The sequence below is a fragment of the Bos taurus genome, chromosome 14, assembly GCF_002263795.3.
Source record: "Bos taurus isolate L1 Dominette 01449 registration number 42190680 breed Hereford chromosome 14, ARS-UCD2.0, whole genome shotgun sequence".
NCBI classification, from domain to species: Eukaryota; Metazoa; Chordata; class Mammalia; order Artiodactyla; family Bovidae; genus Bos; species Bos taurus.
The window spans coordinates 67,704,524-67,724,444 of NC_037341.1; the positions used below are offsets into that span (position 1 = coordinate 67,704,524).

The 19,921-nt window shown below is 43.7% G+C and overlaps 1 protein-coding gene across 1 annotated transcript in view; it reads right to left on the bottom strand.

Annotated features, from left to right (window-relative positions):
- The window catches only part of SDC2 (syndecan 2), a 121,824-nt gene extending 118,462 nt beyond the window's left edge, over positions 1-3,362 (bottom strand). The window contains 1 exon segment of the mRNA NM_001034788.2: positions 2,852-3,362. Within this exon segment, the coding sequence (NP_001029960.2) occupies positions 2,852-2,911 (60 nt within the window). The 5' untranslated portion in view covers positions 2,912-3,362.
- Positions 3,363-19,921: the final 16,559 nt, after the last annotated feature.

A 19,921-nucleotide genomic window follows, 5' to 3' on the forward strand; every position in this document is an offset into this window, starting at 1 on the left:
ACACACATCTAAGCATGGGTATAAAATTCCACTAGTTCAAAACACTTCCTTTTCTTAAATATATCTCCAGTTCAAATTACATGTTTATAGCAGTCTGCAATGTATTATTTCTAAACAATCATGTAAAAAATTAATAGAAAAACAGCAGCATATCACTACTGCCACACTCCGTCAGTCTTTCCCCTCGCATGGTCAGTGGGAAGTATAAATGCACGGTCATGACCAAGCTCTCCCTGCTGTCTCCAGCATGCAGAAACCAAGGGCCGCTGGTTCCTTTCCACAGACAGATAGCCTTGAGCCTTAGTTGCTGAGAATCTCCTTTTCTTTTCCCCTTGAACGTGGTATAAAACTCAAGAATGCACTAACTGCAGATACTTTTCCTTCCAATAAAAGAGAGGCTCTGAGTTCAGACAATCACTATTTCTGACTCCCCGGAAAACAGTTGCAGTTTTCCCATTAAAATGCAAAGTACTGGAAATAATGTACTAGAATGGCTAAAATGTTGAAAAATGAAGTCTTTCATTTATGCGGCTACACTTGAAACAAATAGAGACTGAAAAGTTATTTAAATGAACTACTGGCCTTCCTGGGCCTTGAAACAGCTGCTTTTGAGAAAAATTGCCTCCCTCACAAAGACTCTCTGCTACAGTCTTCATTCATGCTACAGTTGACATTTTAAAAATCTCTAATCACCCTTTTGAATGATATTCCAATTCCTGAAAATGGTATCTACCACAGTGAAACACCTTATTTGGAACACATCCAATTCTGGCTGGAAATGAGAAATACTAGAAACCCAAAGATACAGAGTTGGGGAAGGGGGGAGGGTGTCACGGGAGAAGACAGGTATAGTTCAGCCAAAAAGCTTCCTTATGAATCACTGCTGGATTTAAGAAAAAACCCAGGGAGATATTCTTCCTGTAGAATCCTCAAATAGTAACACTTTCTAGCAAATCTCCAAACAGGACTCAGCAAAAAGGGACCTCCTTAGCCCAGCACAGCTTTTTACGAAGGCTTCGCCAGAAAACCTTTAGATAGAGTTCTCCCTTTGCCCTGTTTTGCAACAAGATGAGCAATAATGATTTTCTGAAAGAAACAGAGAATGTCTCTTTTGGTGTGCAAAGAGCCAAAGTTCATAACTGGCTGGGAGATTACCAATCCCAACGGATAAAAACGATCGTATGCCAAAGAGAAATGCCGTTAAGGCTCGGAGCTCTACAGCCAGCAGGAGCACCCAAATTTTCATGTGTTCAGTTTACGCTCTCCAATCTCGCGTAACGTTTGGCGACCTGCTAGCACACCCAGAGCCCCTCCGCACTGATGATAAATGCCACATCGGCTGCTAGGTGCCAAAGAGGTTTCCCAATCCTAAATCGTATCAATTTAAAAGGAAAAAAAAGGAGGGGGCCGGGAGAGAAGGGAAGAATAACACGCCAAAGGCGAGGGGAGGGGGTGGGGAACCTCACAAAACCACCCCTAAAGATGACATGATTTGTCTTGGAAGGGACGGTCCGGTTTATTAGAAATGGACACGTTGCTAAGTAGCCAAGGGAGGAGGTATGCGGAGCAAGAGGAGGGTAGAAACAGCTGTCCTCCCTACCCGAGGCCCCGGACCGCGCTGAGGCTGCAGACGGGCTCGCGGGTTTTTCGGGGTTCCACCCAGCCGGACAAAGCTCGGGGCGCCCAGGTAGGGGCCGCCAGGCACAAGGGCAAGCCCAGGAGGCATTTCCCTGTAGAGGGCGCTCACTGGGCGTCATAGGGAAACCAGCTCCAACCCTCGAGCCAGAGGAGAGGAAACCCAGTTCCCAACACCAAGGCCGGGGAGGGAGGCTGGGTTGCCCGCAGCCGGGGCCGGAGAAGAGATTCCCCCGGGCCTGAGGGCACCCCGGCCGGGGTCCGCGAGAGCCAGCGCGGCAGGCTGGAAGCTTCAGGCTGCGAGCGGCCAGGCGACCCGAGGCCGAGCGCAGTGCCACCCGCACCGCCGTCTCGCCCAGCTGCCGCGCTCGAACGCGATCCCTAAGAGATGCCCTCCCGCCCCTGATGGCCCGCGAGTCCCCTGGACCCTCAAGCAGGACGGGTCGCCGGGACTGCGAGTCTAGGGTCCGCACCCCGGCATTTTCAGGTGCATTTTCCACGCACTCCCCCCGCCCCTCCCCAGCAGGACCCAGGATTGCGCGCCTCCGCGGGTCGCGTTACCCCGTAGTGTCTGCTCTCTCGCCGCAGCCACTGGGAACATCAAACAAAAGAACTTTTTTGCAAACTTTCCTCTCCGGACACTTTGTGGGTTTCTTAAAAAGCTTAGCCTCATCTTCCCAGAACCTGCATTCAATCCAGTAGGGAAGCTGGCGCGGGGGGCGGGAGTGGGGGGGGGGGGGGCGCGGGGGGAGGGTGCACGGAGGAAGGGACCCCCAAAGTTTCCAGGCCGTCCCTTAGTCTCGGGGAGCGCGCGGGGGGGACCAGTTCCTTCGAAGCCCTATGCATGCTTCCTCTCGTCCCCCTTCCCCATCGGTCCTTCTCGGCCACGCAGCAAGACCCGCGGGAGGGTGAATAAGTTGGGAACCTCTTCAGCGGCCTCCGCGGTTCGACAAAACGGCAATACCTTCGCTCTCATCCCGGGGGACCTCAGGGTAACTTCGGCGAGAGGCGCTTTTCTGTGGGAAGGGAAAGGGGAGAAGGCGTGGAGCGCATTTGTCCCTTAGATCCCCGGGGGATCCCCAGCGATACGTCTGGCAGCGGGGGGCTAGAGGGGCATCCCCCAGGGGGCGCTCCCCAATTCCCCGCGGGGTCTGCGGACTCGGCTTGGCTTCCGCACCCTAAAAGGCGCGCGCGTCCCCCGCCCGACCCAACTCACCGACTCGGCGGACACGCAGGCCACCAAGACCCAGGTGAGCAGGATCCAAGCGCGCCGCATATTCCTCCGGGACCGGTGGCTCCCAGCCGCCCGCTTGCAACAAGGGAGAACACGAAGCTTCTCGCCCAGCGCCCGGCGCTGCTCGCGCAGAACGATCCGGAGCAGAGCTGCCGCAGCGATCGCTGTTCGGGGGGCTCGAGGGGACTCGGGGGGCTCCGGGCTCCGGAGCGCCCGCTTCCTCCGGCTGCGCCCCGGGACCGCGGCGCCTTCTCACTTGTTGGCTCCTCCACTCCCGAGGCCGGATTGTGGCTCCGGGCGGGGGAGGCGGCTCGGAGGATCTTGTTGCTCTGCTGTGGTTTTACTCCTCCGCGGACTCCTTCCCTGTGTCGCTGCTCCGTTTCTGATTTTTTTGAGGAATAAATTAGATGGCTTCGAATGTAGCTGCAGCTGAAGTTTGGGGGCAGAGCGGCGGGGGCGCGCGATCCGCGCGGCTGGAGCTCCCGGAGTATCTGGAGAGTAGCGCGTCCGAGCCGGGCTAGTGGCTCCGCCGCGGCGCCCCTCCTCCGCCTCCTCCTCCTCCCGCGCCGCCGCCTCCCTCCCCGGGTCCTCCTCCTCCTCCGCTCCCTCCCTCCTCCTCCCTCTCCCTCCCTCTTCCCTCCCCAGCCGGCTTCTCCGGACTCCTCCGGGCCGCCCGAGGAGAGGAGGCGGCAGTGTGACTCCCAGCGAAACCCGGGAGAAATTCCTCCAGGATTACGCCCGGATTGGCAGCTCCGGGGACCAGTGGCCACAGGCGGCTCCGCGCCGCGGCTGCGCTGGGTCCGCTCGTCCTCAGTCCAAGCTTCAGCGCTCTGCTACGCCTTCATTCTCTGGCTTCTTTCTCCCCTAGTCTCTCCCCCCTTTTCCTCTCTCCTCCTGCGTATTCCTTCTTCTCTATTTCCTTTTCACTTGCACTTTTCTGGAAGAAAGATCGGTGAAAAACGAGATATGTATTTATTAATAGCTTTTCTGCCTGCGAGAATTGGACTATCGGTAAGAAACTGCTTTGGGGGCGGGAGTGGGGGGGGATGGGAACCACGAAGTTTACAGATGCCTGCAAGCAGTGTGAAGTGTTTCTAAGTCTCCAGTTAATGAAAATTGTATTTAAAAGAGAAGACAGTCAATGTAGTAAACGTATATTGAGTATTTCCCATTCTCCCTAACCACCCTCCCCCCAAAAAGGAAGTGGAGGAATACTCCCATAAATTAAAAATGCAACACTTTCAAAGCTTATAATTTCAACTAAAGACTTAAATACCATTTTGCCTCACAGAGTTTAAGCCCCTAAGGTATTTTATAGGTTCCATTTCAGCACAGAAATAGGAAGCTACAAATAGGGCAATTTGATGAGAGTTGGATGGAGACCTTGAATAATTACCGATTTAAGAGAACTTTAAAGAAAAGAGAGAAAGTAATTTCTAGTTTGCAAAAAAAAAAAGTGTTATTTCCTGAATGGAAGTAATCGATCTGAAATATTTTGTTGTGAAGTCTTTTTTTTTTTTTTTCAATTCTGGGTCTATAGTACACTATACAACATGGCAAATGCATAGTTCCTTCCTATTTCTAGCATTATGTTTCCCTCTGACTTCTGAAGTGAATGAATTATGGAGCCATTCTGCTCCTAGAATGCCTGCTCTAGGAAACCAGGGAACTTTCTGTCTTGTTCACTACTGTATTCTCATTCCTACTTCATAAAATACACAATATATATTTCTTGGATAAACTTTGATCTAAAACTGTGAAAGTATCTGCCTGCAGTGCAGGAGACACAAGAAATGCAGGAGAAGATCCCTTGGAAGAGGAAATGGCAACCCACTCCAATATTCTTGCCTGAAACATCCCATGGACAGAGGAGCCTGGCGGCTACAGTCCAAAGGGTCACAAAGAGTCAGACACCGCTGAGCACGCACAGATACTAGACCGTGAAAAATTTTGAACTTGGGATAAATTAGACTCATACTCTAAGTGAGAAATTACAATGTCTTAGTAACCTTTCAGGAAGAAATCTCAGAGAAAGAAATTCAGAGAGCCAGAGGAAACGTTAAGAGAACTGAGTCTGAGATGTCCACTTCTTTGGTTTAAAAGTCCCAACTACCAGGCTCCCAACAGGCAAATCTAAGGTGTTGGCAGCCAAGAGGTAATTTGGAAAAATGGAAGAGTAGACAGAAAAGAAAAATATCAGGAGACTGGGAGTTGTAACATCAGATGTTTCTGATTCCACAGAAACTGAGCTGGTACCTGTAGATCGATGTGGGTCTGGGTCTTGCTTGGTTCTGGGGAGAATGAACTATGACGGTGTTTTTAAGATGGATTCTTTGTGGTTTGAACACGGATGAACGTGGCCATTCCTACTAATGCAGGGCTGCCAGTCCACGGGCCACTGTCATCCTATAACCTGGATGAAAATATTCTTAGCTCCCCTCACCAATACCCTGTATCCCATCCCCTCCCACCCCCACTCCCACCACTCCCCACAGAAAAGGGTCTGGCTAAACATGCAGAGTCAGCAGCTTCCAAGTAGGGAGACTCAAACCCCAGTCTCTGGGTTTCAGAACCTGTGGGTTCCGTAGAATTCATCCATGGGTTGAAGAATTTCTTGAGATGGAGAGACTTCTGAAATGAGTTTCCAAAGGACAATGAACAATACAAAAGAAATGTCATCTCTATTCCCAAAAGAGACCCAGTCTGCTCTCCAGACTTTGGGCAAGGCCACTCCCCCCATCTCCCCAACAGTTAAGTGAAGTTGCTCAATCGTGTCCGACTCTTTGCGACCCCATGGACTGTAGCCTACTAGGCTCCTCTGTCCATGGGACTTTCCAGTCAATAGTCCTGGAGTGGAGTGCCATTTCCTTCTCCAGGGGATCCTCCCGACCCAGGGATTGAACCCAGGTCTCCCGCATTGTAGACAGATGCTTTTACCATCTGAACCACCAACAGTTAAGAACCCATCAAATAAACTAGAATTTTAGTGAAAGGGAAAAAAGCACTTCTCGACTGGCTGTCACAGCTATTGATGTTTATTGGGTCATCCACCTAATGAGCATGGAGACTGCTCTCTGTTTCAGCTTAGGCAGACTGGTAGAAATGAATTAGCAGATGCATCTGTGAAAGGAATGCATCTATGCAACTGATGACATACCCCAAATCTCTTGGTATTTTTGAGACTCTCAGTGACTTGGTATTTTTTTAATAAATCGTCTGTAGGAGAATTTATGTAATAAGGAGATGGTACTGTTTTATGGTTTTTCCAGTAGTCATGTATGGATGTGAGAGTTGGACCATAAAGAAGGCTGAGCACCGAAGAATTGAGGCCTTCAAATTGTGGTGCTGGAGAAGACTCTTGAGAGTCCCTTGGACTGCAAGGAGATCAAACCAGTCAATCCTAAAGGAAGTCAACCCTGAACATTCATTGGAAGGACTAATGCTGAAGCTCCAATACTTTGGCTCCCTGATGCAAAGAACTGACTTATTAGAAAAGATCCTGATGCTGGGAAAGATTGAGGGCAAAAGGAGAAGGGGGCAGCAGAGGATGAGATGGTTGGATGGCATCACCGACACAATGGACATGAATTTGAGTAAACTCCAGAAGATAGTGCAGGACAGGGAAGCCTGGCATGCTGCAGTCCATGGAGTTGCAAAGAGTTGGACACAACGTAGTGACTGAATGGTAACAACTATTTTGAGAGTCACATAATACCAGGTGTATGATAACAAATATTCAAGACTTGGTGCTTAGGTGCATGAACAGGGGTGGCCAAAAGGATAATCTGACCGTGGGAAAATCACAGACTGTGAAAACACTTACACAAGAGCTGGCTACAAAAAAATTAGCCCTGCTGAGTGGGAGTGGGGTTGTCCCCATTGTTAGACACATGTCTAAACTTGAAAATGGTGGAGACATGTGTCTTAGTTTATTTGAGCTGCTTTAAGAAAAATGTCATAGACTAGGAGGCTTATAAACAACAAAAATTTATTTCTCACAGTTCTGCAGGCTGGAAGTCCACAATCAAGGTGCTGGCAGCTGCAGTGTCTGGTGAGAAGAGGCTTCCTGGTTTAGAGACAGTTGTCTTTTCACTGCGTCCTCATGTAGTAGCAGAGGTGCAAGATTCTCTAGAGCCTCTAAGGGTGCAAGTCCTATCCATGTGAGCTATGCTCTCATTACCCAAGCACCTCCCCAAAAGCCCCACTACCTAGTACCATCACCTTGGAGATAAGGATTTCTTGGAAAGTGAAATTTGCTCAGTCCAACTCTTTGCGACCCCATGGACTGTAGCTTCCGGGCATCTCAGTCCATGGAATTTTCCAGGCAAGAATACTGGAGTGGGTAGCCATTCCCTTCTCCAGGGGATTTTCCCGACCCAAGGATTGAACACGGGTCTCTTGCATTGCAGGCAAATTCTTTGCCGTCTGAGCCGTCGGGGAACCACATGTGGGACACGCTCACTCAATCTATGAGTTTGACTATCGCTACAGATAGTCACCTATCTGTGCTTTTACCTATTTGAAATATTTTTAAACTGATAACGGACTAAAATTCAGTAGAATCTGGTGGACTGTATCAAATACAGTACGTCTAGCTTGCGACTAGAGCCAGAGGCTCCTCTCTAACCTATGTTTTCAAGTCCTTATTTCAGGACTGTGCTTTGAGGGGCACAGCAAATACAATAGCAGAACCAATCACTTTTCGAACAGCTTCACTGATTGCTAAAAATAAATGCCCTTTCTCAAGAATCTCGAAAGAAAATATAGCAAATGAACAGAATGTAGAGACTAAGGTTCAGAAACATAAAAAATAAAAATAAGAACCTATTTTGTATCTATGTATCCTATGATTACTGTGGAAGGGCAGGTGTTATGTTCCAGGGGGAACTGTCAGAGCAGGAAACTGCAGAGGAAAAAAAATGCTACCTGGTTGTTCTTCCACTCAGCATCCCCTGGAATGTTCCCAAGACTCTGGGTTAGAAATCCATTTAGTAGCATCAGCTCTGACTAAATTCACTCAGAAGAAAATAGAACCTGAGACTATGATGAAATCTAGCCAGCCAGATCAGAGAAGGCAATGGCACCCCACTCCAGTACTCTTGCCTGGAAAATCTCATGGATGGAGGAGCCTGGTGGGCTGCAGTCCATGGGGTCACTAAGAGTCAGACAGGACTGAACGACTTCACTTTCACTTTTCACTTTCATGCATTGGAGAAGGAAATAACAACCCACTCCAGTGTTCTTGCCTGGAGAATCCCAGGGACGGGGGAGCCTGGTGGGCTGTTGTCTACGGGGTCGCACAGAGTCGGACATGACTGAAGCGACTTAGCAGCAGCAGCAGCAGCAGCAGCCATCCAGCCAGACATTTTCAGTGCTAATAATGGCAAGTGAGTGGAGGCCATGATGAATATCCACAGGCCATTCAAAACAATCTATTCTTAGCCTCAGTCTTCACACTGTTCTCCCTGTTCACCTCTGTCAAGCCTTTGCCAGGGATGTTGACTGATTTGAGTTTCATAATTTGAGTCTGTGCTAATGTTGAACAAGATGGTCTCATTTTGGGCACCAGGACACAGGCAGGAAAGTCAAAATCGTAGAGTACATAAATTATCCCCTGAATAACACAGAAGACAAAACACTCTTTTTGGCGTCCCTAACCTTGGAAGGAAAGTTATGACCAATCTAGATAGCATATTGAAAAACAGAGACATTACTTTGCCGACAAAGGTCCGTCTAGCCAAGGCTATGGTTTTTCCAGTGGTCATGTATGGATGTGAGAGTTGGACTGTGAAGAAAGCTGAGCGCAGAAGAATTGATGCTTTTGTGGTGTTGGAGAAGACTCTTGAGGGTCCCTTGGACTGCAAGGAGATCCAACCAGTCCATTCTAAAGGAGATCAGCCCTGGGATTTCTTTGGAAGGAATGATGCTAAAGCTGAAACTCCAATACTTTGGCCACCTCATGCAAAGAGTTGACTCATTGGAAAAGACTTTGATGCTGGGAGGGATTGGGGGCAGGAGGAGAAGGGGACGACAGAGGATGAGATGGCTGGATGGCATCACGGACTCGATGGACGTGAGTCTGAGTGAACTCCGGGAGTTGGTGATGGACAGGGAGGCCTGGCGTGCTGTGGTTCGTGGGGTTGCAAAGAGTCGGACACGACTGAGCGACTGAACTGAACTGAACTGAACAGAATGGCATGGTTCTTGAAAGACTGGCAAAACTTGGCATCCTTTCATTTGACGAATATACGTGGGTCACCACCTGCACACGCCCGGTCCTTGTGGGGTAGGCACATGAGTTTTCTCAAAATATGTTACAGTAACACATTTTAAACTGAAAGTTGTCCTAAAGTCACAAGTCTATGACTAAGGTCCATGTCAAATTTCACCCTAAAATCAGATATGAAAATTTAAAGAAAACATTATTTATAGAATATATCATTCTTGGGCATCAAGCAACATTTTCCTAAGAGCTATATATGTGAAATTAGAAAGTTTCCATAAAGGTATCTTCAAATTATTTGCACTGCACTTGTATTCCAGTTGGACAGGAATATCTAATCTTAGTTGATCTGATGTGAAATGGTATTCCTCTTGTTACTACTGTCTGCATAGACTATTACTTTAATGGCAGCAAGCCCTACCACCCCACTGCCCCCACTATTCTTAGAGATCCATCTTCTCCAAGACCCTGGAGGGGAACCCTACATACTGTATACTAAAAAGCCCACATCCCCTTGCTCACAATTACGCAGACCACGGCTGGATGTTAGGGGAGGCAATTTATTAGTGGGCCAGATTCACCCTTCAAATCATTTAAACTAGGGAACTCAATTGTACAGTGACCTGGGAGTTATCCAGAACCGGTAAGGGTTCTTGTGTCCTGAAACAGAAGGGGCTGATCTGCAGTAGAAAGAATAAAGCAGGTGAACAGAGAGGAGAGAATCAGAGAACATACGACTCCAGAATAATGCAAGATTCCTGATTTTTTTCCAGTTCCTTTTCTAGCCTCTTTTTGAGATCCAAACCAACTCGATTCCTTTGGGATCTACAAAATACTCTGGTAAAGTCAAGTCTTTAAGGTAAAGTCCTCATTTTTCCTTAGCTAGTTTTAGAGGTTTTCTGTTCCTGGTAAACAAATGATCTCAGACCAAGACAGAGCTGAAAATGAGGTAGAGTTTTGACTATGTTTCCTTCACTTGGAATAGAATAGAATCCTTGCCATTTACTGCTTTATACACATATGAGTAAAGAACAGCTTCCGTGAAGACAGCCTACCATAAAAGTTATTTAGATTTCCAGAAAAAAAATTAGGTAAAAGGTATTTACATCATTGAATTATGTTGAGGAAAATATTTTCCCCAACTCAGTAGAGTTAGGTATCTTAAATATTCTAAAAGAATAGAATACATATATATTTATTTGAATAGAATAGTATTAATATTGGGACCACCTGCAGGCTAATACTGGCAATTGCTTCATTGAACATATTTCTAAAAGGTCTAGATGGCAGAGTGCACAAACATCCAGGTGTGAAACGTTACCAAATTCTTTCAGGTAGTGAAATGTGAAACAGGCAGTATGGTCACGCCTGGGTGAGCTGGTAACTCACTCAATACACTCAGGTGACAGAATCTTGCATTTTATACCTGCTGTTAGTGCACTTCAGTGGATAATAGCTCAGGGTTTGGCAACACAGAGACTGGAGTTTGACTCATAATTCCACCCTTTATTGTGCTTTAAGAGGGCTTGGCACCCAACAGCCCATTGACCCTAAGTCTCAGTTTCCTCATCTATAGATTGGAAATAGTAAGGTTAATGTGTGCAATCTGTGAGCTCATGCATCAGAGCAGTTATTGAGTTATTTTGTACATAGTCAATTTCCAATAAATGCCCTTGTCATTATTAGTGTTTCCTCTGTCTGAAGTAACCTATCTGTTCTCTCAGTTCTCTGGCTAATCCCTACTTGACCGTTCAGTGTCAGTTTAGAAGTGTCCTCACTGGCAAACATTTGAAGGCCTACTGTGTGTCACAACACCTCCTCCAGGTAGCCTTCCCTGATCCCCCTCAACTGAATAAAGAGACCTTTAAGACAGTTAATTCTCACCTATTAATTATAACCTAGGATAAAATATTTGGATATTAATAAAATTTGCTCATATAAATATGTTCTGTTGTGTCTAAAAGTACAAAAAAAAAAAAAAAAATAGCATCAGTAAGGGCATAGTAAACAAGAGAACCCAGCATTCTACCTTTAGAAAAATGTGCACCATAACAAATTTAAATCTACATAAAAACCTAGAGAGGGAGTGTAAAAGTCTAAAATTGTAAATTCTAAAGGAGAAGTAAAGAGAACTGAATTGTTAAACAAAAAACCCTCAGATCAGATCAGAGATCAAATCAGTCGCTCAGTCGTGTCCAACTCTTTGCAACCCCATGAATCAAAGCACGCCAGGCCTCCCGGTCCATCACCAATTCCTGGAGTTCACTCAGACTCACGTCCATCGAGTCAGTGATGCCATCTAGCCATCTCATCCTCTGTCATCCCCTTCTCCTCCTGCCCCCAATCTCTCCCAGCATCAGAGTCTTTTCCAATGAGTCAACTCTTCGCATGAGGTGGCCAAAGTACTGGAGTTTCAGCTTTAGCATCATTCCTTCCAACAAATCCCAGGGCTTATCTCCTTCAGAATGGACTGGTTGGATCTCCTTGCAGTCTAAGGGACTCTCAAGAGTCTTCTCCAACACCACAGTGCAAAAGCATCAGTTCTTTGGCGCTCAGCCTTCTTCACAGTCCAACTTTCACATCCATACATGACCACAGGAAAAACCATAGCCTTGACTAGACGAACCTTTGTTGGCAAAGTAATGTCTCTGCTTTTGAATATGCTATCTAGGTTGGTCATAACTTTCCTTCCAAGGAGTAAGCGTCTTTTAATTTCATGGCTGCAGTCACCATCTGTAGTGATTTTGGAGCCCAGAAAAATAAAGTCTGACACTGTTTCCACAAAGTGGAAGTGATGGGACCGGATGCCATGATCTTCGTTTTCTGAATATTGAGCTTTAAGCCAACTTTTTCACTCTCCACTTTCACTTTCATCAAGAGGCTTTCTAGTTCCTCTTCAGTTTCTGCCATAAGGGTGGTGTCATCTGCATATCTGAGGTTATTGATATTTCTCCCGGCAATCTTGATTCCAGCTTGTGTTTCTTCCAGTCCAGCGTTTCTCATGATGTACTCTGCATATAAGTTAAATAAACAGGATGGCAATATACAGCCTTGACGAGCTCCTTTTCCTATTTGGAACCAGTCTGTTGTTCCATGTCCAGTTCTAACTCTTGCTTCCTGACCTGCATACAGATTTCTCAAGAGGCAGATCAGGTGGTCTGGTATTCCCATCTCTTTCAGAATTTTCCACAGTTTATTGTGATCCACACAGTCAAAGGCTTTGGCATAGTCAATAAAGCAGAAATAGATGTTTTTCTGGAACTCTCTTGCTTTTTCCATGAACCAGCAGATGTTGGAAATTTGATCTCTGGTTCCTCTGCCTTTTCTAAAACCAGCTTGCACATCAGGAAGTTCATGGTTCACATATTGCTGAAGCCTGGCCTGGAGAATTTTGAGCATTACTTTACTAGCGTGTGAGATGAGTACAATTGTGCGGCAGTTTAAGCATTCTTTGGCATTGCCTTTCTTTGGGATTGGAATGAAAACTGACCTTTTCCAGTCCTGTGGCCACTGCTGAGTTTTCCAAATTTGCTGGCGTATTGAGTGCAGCACTTTCACAGCATCATCTTTCAGGATTTGGAATAGCTCAACTGGAATTCCATCACCTCCACTAGCTTTGTTCGTAGTGATGCTTTCTAAGGCCCACTTGACTTCACATTCCAGAATGTCTGGCTCTATGTGAGTGATCACACCATCGTGATTATCTGGGTCATGAAGATCTCTTTTGTACAGTTCTTCTGTGTATTCTTGCCATCTCTTCTTAATATCTTCTGCTTCTGTTAGGTCCATACCATTTCTGTCCTTTATCGAGCTCATCTTTGCATGAAATGTTCCTTTGGTATCTCTGATTTTCTTGAAGAGATCCCTAGTTTTTCCCATTCTGTTGTTTTCCTCTATTTCTTTGCATTGATCACTGAAGAAGGCTTTCTTATCTCTTCTTGCTATTCTTTGGAACTGTCACTCTTTTGAATTCAGATAGAAATAAGGAAAATGTTTCTGGGAAGGAAGAAATACACTGTATAATAACGTCAAAATTCATTATGTCTAATGTTTGCTCTTTTTTTTTTTTTTGTAGCTGTTAGCAATGCCCCCATCACAAAGGAAGAGAAGATATCTGCAGATTTCACTCCAGTGGTGCACTGTGAAAGCAGCTCTTCCCACCTGCTCACTCACCACACCCCAACACCAACAGCCCAAGGTGACTTATGTGAACAGCCCAGTCTGAATGTCTTCCTTTCCCTCCCAACTCGTGTAACACTATATAGAAACAGACACAAATGCATCACACACACGTGAGTTTTTCGGTTAATTTTGTTCTTACTTGTTTTGCAAAAAAGATCACATTAAACACCTCATTTATCTTGTAGAAATTCCTCCAAGTCACTTGACAGAACTTTCACTCATTTTTTTAAATGGCTGCATATTTCCTTTGGTATGGGTACTTCACACTTGATGTAGTCATTTCCCCGCAATAAGGCATTCAATCTGTTTCCAGTGGTTTCCTAAAAACAATCTTACAGGAAATACCATTTATATATTTCCTTAATTCATGATGATTTTCTTTCTGGAGGCTAGATTCCTAAGAGTGGGACTGTTGGGTTGGAAAGTATAAATATTTTTAATTTTATGAGATGGTGTTTGACAGTTTCACAACAGAAAGCTTTCACATTTCCGCCAGGGATGTTTGAGAGCATTCTTCTTTCTCCACGTTGCAGCCAGCAATAGATGTTAACTTTCTTCTTGGCCATTTAATAAGTGTGAAATGGCAGTTCATTGCTAGTGTTATGTGCATTCTCCTGAGTACTGGTACTTTAGGGCATCTTTTTTTTTTAAGGTTTTGGTTTTTTGTGTGTTTTTATTTATTTATTTTGATGTTGACCATTTTAAAAGTCTTTGTTAAACTTGTTACAATATTGTTTCTTTTTTTGTCCTCAAGTCATATGGGATTTTAGCTCCCTGCTGCTGCTGCTGCTGCTGCTAAGTCGCTTCAGTCATGTCCAACTCTGTGTGACCCCATAGACGGCAGCCCACTAGGTTCCTCTGTCCCTGGGATTCTCCAAGCAAGAACACTGGAGTGGGTTGCCATTTCCTTCTTCAATACATGAAAGTGAAAAGTGAAAGTGAAGTCGCTCAGTCGTGTCTGACTCTGCGACCTCATGGACTGCAGCCTACCAGGCTCCTCCGTCCATGGGATTTTCCAGGCAAGAGGACTGGAGTGCGGTGCCATTGCCTTCTCCATTTAGCTCCCTGACCAGGGATCAAACTTGCACCCCCTCCATTGGAAGGCAAAGTCTTAACCACTGACCGCCGGGGAAGTCGCTAAAGCATTGTTTATATTGGTTATATTTGGAGTTGGTCTTATGTGTATTATCTGTTTGTATCCTTTTCCCATTTTTCTTATATGACCTCTTGTATAATTGCTCTAAATACATCAATCTACAACTGTGGTATTAATCCATCTTACATATATTTTTACATATACTATAATCTATTTCCAATTAACTATCCTAACAACTGATTTATTTGTATGTTTCCATGTCATACCATAATGATTTGACTACCTTGATAATACAGTGCCTTCTGATATTTCCAAAACCAATCCTCCTACTCTCTAACTACACATTGTTTTCTTTTTTTCCATACTTTTCTCCGATATCTTTGGGTGTTTTTTCATCCATATAAATTCTAAGAATATTTTAGACAATTAAATCATTTTAGAATTCCATTTGGGGTTGAACTAAATTTATTATTGGCTTTGAGACAATTAATGTTTTTATGATATTGAGTTATTTCAAACCAGAAAATATTATATTCAACTTTGTTAAGATCTTTCCATTTTTTATAAGATTTTATAGTTTCCTATAGATCCTTATGGAGAAGGCAATGGCACCCCACTCCAGTACTCTTGCCTGGAAAATCCCATGGATGGAGGAGCCTGGAAGTCTGCAGTCCATGGGGTCGCTGAGGGTCGGACACGACTGAGCGACTTCACTTTCACTTTTCACTTTCACACATTGGAGAAGGAAATGGCAACCCACTCCAGTGTTCTTGCCTGGAGAATCCCAGGGATTGGGGAGCCTGGTGGGCTGCCGTCTGTGGGGTCACACAGAGTCGGACACGACTGAAGTGACTTAGCAATAGCAATAGCAATATAGATCCTTATAGATCATGTGAGCTTCTTTTTATAGATAATCCCATATTAATATACATTTTAGCACTGTTATAGTGTTTCTCCTATTTCATCTAGGAAGTTATTGCTAGAGGAAAACTGCTTTATCTCACATTTTGTATACTACCATCTTTTAAAATTCTTTCAGTTCAGTTCAGTCTTAGTTACTCATATATTTTTTAATAGAGTCTCTTGGCTTTCTAGGCATACAATTATATCATCAGCAAAAAGTGTGGTTTTATTATCTTTTCTAGTATTTATGCCAGTTATTTAACAACATAAGTTATAAAGAATGAGGGTGATAATAAGACATTCCAATCTAGCTCCTGATTTTAAGGAAAATAATTTAGTGTATCTTAGCATTTAGAATAATACTTGTGGTTGGTTTGCAGGTAGTTTTTAGCAGATGAAATGTTTCATTACTTATTATGAGTTTTTATTAGGAACAGTTCTTGAATTTGATGAAAGCCCTCTATGTTCCAAGATTTATTGCTAAGATTCCATGGGTTCTGTCCTTTAGCTGGTTGATGTAATAAATTGTGCTGATGTTCCCTGAGAGTGATTTTTTTTTTTTAATAGCAAGCCACTTCCACATTCCTTTAACAAAACTTACTTGATCTTAGTCTATCATTTTTTGAGAACTTGCTAATATTTGCTAATACAGATCTTCCTCAGCGTATGATAGGGCTATGTGCTGATAAAACCATTGTAATTTGAAAATGTCATAAGTCAAAAATGTATTTAATACACTTAGCTTACTGAATATAGAAGTTTAGCTTTGTTTACCTTAAGTGTGCTCAAACACTTACATTAGCCTACAGTTGGGAAAAATCATCTAAACACAAAGCCTATTTTGTAATAAATAAATACATTTTAGATCTTAGCAGTGATCATTTTTCACCTTCTGATTTTTATTAAGAAATCATATTTTTAGTATTAATTTTTATTATTTATTTGCAGATGCATTTGAGCTCTTTAAGTGCACTTATTTTTTTTAAACTTGTGTTTTCATCTGTCTTCTCAGGTGAATTTTCTTCTCAGTTTTATTTTCAAGTGTGAGATCTAATGTATTTTCCTCACTCAGGCTACAAAAAGGTCTTTAATGACCCAGACAACCATGATGGTGTGATCACTCACCTAGAACCAGACATCCAAGAGTGTGCAGTCAAGTGGGCCTTAGGAAGCATTACTACAGACGGAGCTAGTAGAGGTGCTGGAATCCCAGCTGAGCTATGTCAAATCCTAAAGATGATGCTATTAAAGTGCTGCACTCAGTGTGTCAGCAAATTTGGAAAATTCAGCAGTGGCCACAGGACTGAAAAATGTCAGTTTTCATTCCAATCCCAAAGAAAGGCAATGTCAAAGAATGCTGAAACTACCGTACAATTGTGCTCATTTCACATGCTAGCAAAGTAATGCTCAAAATCCTTCAAACTAGGCTTCAACAGTATGTGAACTGAGAACTTTCAGATGTACAAGCTGGATTTAGAAAAGGCAGAAGAACCAAAGATCAAATTGTTAAAATTTTTTGGATCATGGAGAAAGTAAGGGAATTCCAGAAAAACATCTACTTCTGCTTCATTGACTATGCTAAAGCCTTTGACTGTGTGGGCCACAACAAACTCTGGAAAATTCTTAAAGAGATAGGAATATCAGACCACCTGACCTGTCTCCTGAGAAATCTGTATGCAGATCAGGAAGCGATGGTTAGAACCAGACGTGAAATGAGAGACTTATTCAAAATTGGGGAAAGAGTACAGCAAGGCTGTATGCTGTCACCCTGCTTATTTAACTTCTCTGCAGAGAATCATGTGAAATGCCAGGGTGGATGAATCACAGGCTGGAATCAAGACTGCTGGGAGAAATATCAACAACCTCAGGTATGCAGATGATACCACACTAATGGCAGAAAGTGAAGAAAAACTAAAGAGCTGCTAGATGAAGGTGAAAGAGGAGAGTGAAAAAGCCAGCTTAAAACCTAACATCCAAAAAACTAAGACACTGGCATCCTATCCCATCCCTTCACGGCATATAGGAGGGGAAAAAATGGAAGGGGGAAAGAAAAGCCCAAGATTTTATTTTCTTGGGCTCCAGAATCACTGTGGATGGACCCTCCTAAGCTATCTTGTATGTTATTTTTAATATTTACTCATCTGTTTATTTATGTGTCCGCCCTTGGGTCTCAGTTGTGGTACACAGGATTTTGCCGTGTCATGAGGGATCTTCTGTTGCAGTGCACAGATTATCTAGTTGTGGTGTGTGGGCTTAGTTGCTCCACCACATGTAGGGTTTTAATTCCCTCACTAGGGATAGGACCTGTGTCTCCTGCATTGCAAGGTGAATTTTTAACCACTGGAGCACCAGGGGAGTCCCTCTTTCTTTATTTCTGTGTACATGCACAGTGGCTCAGGCGTGTCTGACTCTGCAACCCCTGGGCTATAGTCCGCCAGACTCCTCTGTCCATGGATTTTCCAGGCAAAATACTGGTGTGGGTTACCATTTCCTACTCCAGGGGATCTTCCCCACCCAGGGATCAAACCTGCGTCTACTGCACCTCCTGCATTGGCAAGAGGATTATTTTACCACTGAGCCACCTGGGAAGCCCTATCTTTTATATTTTCCAAAATGAAATACACTACTGAAATTATGACAAGGGTAGCTAGAATGGGCTATGGAGTGAGACAGATCTAGGATTTGAAACCCATTTAGTGAGAACAGAGAAGGTTTAAAGAGCAAGTGTTCTTTGCAAGGTGAACGTCTCAGGGAAAACTTCATGCAAACCACGAAATGTCTTCATATAACAGACTAAAAACTGTGACTCTGAGAGTTTCCCTCATTTGCTCAAATTGACTCAGCTTTTAAGTTTTAGAGGCAGGATTCCCAGATCAGCATGTCTAGAACCTTTTTTTAAATCTTCTGAAATTTCTTCCATAAATTCTTCTTAGTCAGGAGTTGGAAGCACTAGTTATTGCTAGCTGTTTAAAGGCTTAAGCAAAAATTTATAAATATTTCACTGAGGAAGTTCCCAGTTTTGTTTTCTATTGTACTTTTTAGTTTTCTTATTTGCAGATTTTGTAAACTGTTTTTTAATACTGAGTGTCAAATGACTTGTATTGTCATTAGAGAACACAATTTGAAGATTGTTATGTGTATCAAGCTCAAGAGGACTCAAGGTGTGGACTCAGCCCCTTCTTACCAGGCGATGTTTACCTTCTTGTCTAGGTGCATCATGGGTGCTCTCCTGGAGAGCCAGATGCAGCTCAGGTTCCTGTGCTTTAAAAAGAGACATAAAAGGACATTTGAAGGTTCTAGAGAAAAGCAGCAAAAATGCCTGCAGATTTAGGAGCTATCTAATTAGGAGAGATTAAATGAAATAGTCAAGCTCAGACAAGATTAAGGATAACAGGAAAGTGATTGATGCTTATAGAGTAATGAGAATTATCTTGGAGAGATACTCACCCATCAAATCCTAAACTTGGAACTAAGAGCATCACTTAGTTTTGAAGGAAATAGTTTTAGGACAGATGAGAGAGAACTAATTATGAACTTTTGGAATTTTCTTTTTGTTTTTGCTATAACATTTTATTATACAAAATTTCAACATACATAAAAGTAAGAAAAATCAGATATTAGAGATCTTTTGCCCAAATATGGCTTAGACTGAAAATAGAAACAGATTCTGGAATCATTTTTATAATGCACAAATAATGACTGAATGCTGGATTTTTTTAAAGGGTTTAGGATTTTTAGAATTTAAATTTTGAGGTGGATATTCCAGAAGATATTGTAAATAAGAAACTTTATGGGTAGTGAGCCTAAGTTTGACATGAGAAGGAAAACATCGGGTAGAAGGAAAGGTCACAAGTGTCCCAGAAAAATATCCTGACAACTTAGAGGGAAAAAAAAACTTAGAACAGTTGGGATGTGACAGCTTTGCAAAAGCATGAGAAATTAGATCTCTGAGCTGTGACTATAAGTCATAATTCAATTTCCTTTGCAACACTATAAAAAATTCAAAGTTTTATAAAAACAGAATGAAAGCTTATAAGAATCAAGTAATGTCACCTCTCCTTCTGACCAGAATGGAGTCACTGCTACTGGGTTTGCCTCCCCCCTCCATCATAAACAACTATAAATTTGAGCAAAACAAATGAGGTTGCTGTTTCAAAGCATTGCCTAACAGGAGGTGCGGGACTGTGGTTCTTGAGAGAAGGGAAATACACAAAGGATGCTATGGCTACCCTAATTTTCTTCCTGGGGAAAATTTTTGGCCTGTAGTTCAGGAGGGGAAAGCCCAATAGCAGTCTGGCTGAGTTGAGGGGCAGGGGTGAAAGACTGGGGCTGTGGAAGGCTGAATTTGTGACCAGAGTCCTGGAAAGGAGTAGCTAGGCAAAGGTGACCCCAGAGCTCTGGTGGGGATGCATCATAGGTGCTTGGAGAGGGCTAGCAGCCTAGTAGGAGACGGCTATTGTGAAGCTAAGAGCAGAATAGAGATAAGGGAGATTGCATGGGCTGGCTGATATGGATGCCTGGACCAGCCAGAGTAGACAAACATCACTGCATTCAGTTGAAAATCAGAGTAAGACCATATATTAAGAGTAAGTTCTAGCCATTCCTTTGGACTAAAGATAAAATAGACCTACCCTAAAGAGCATAACGG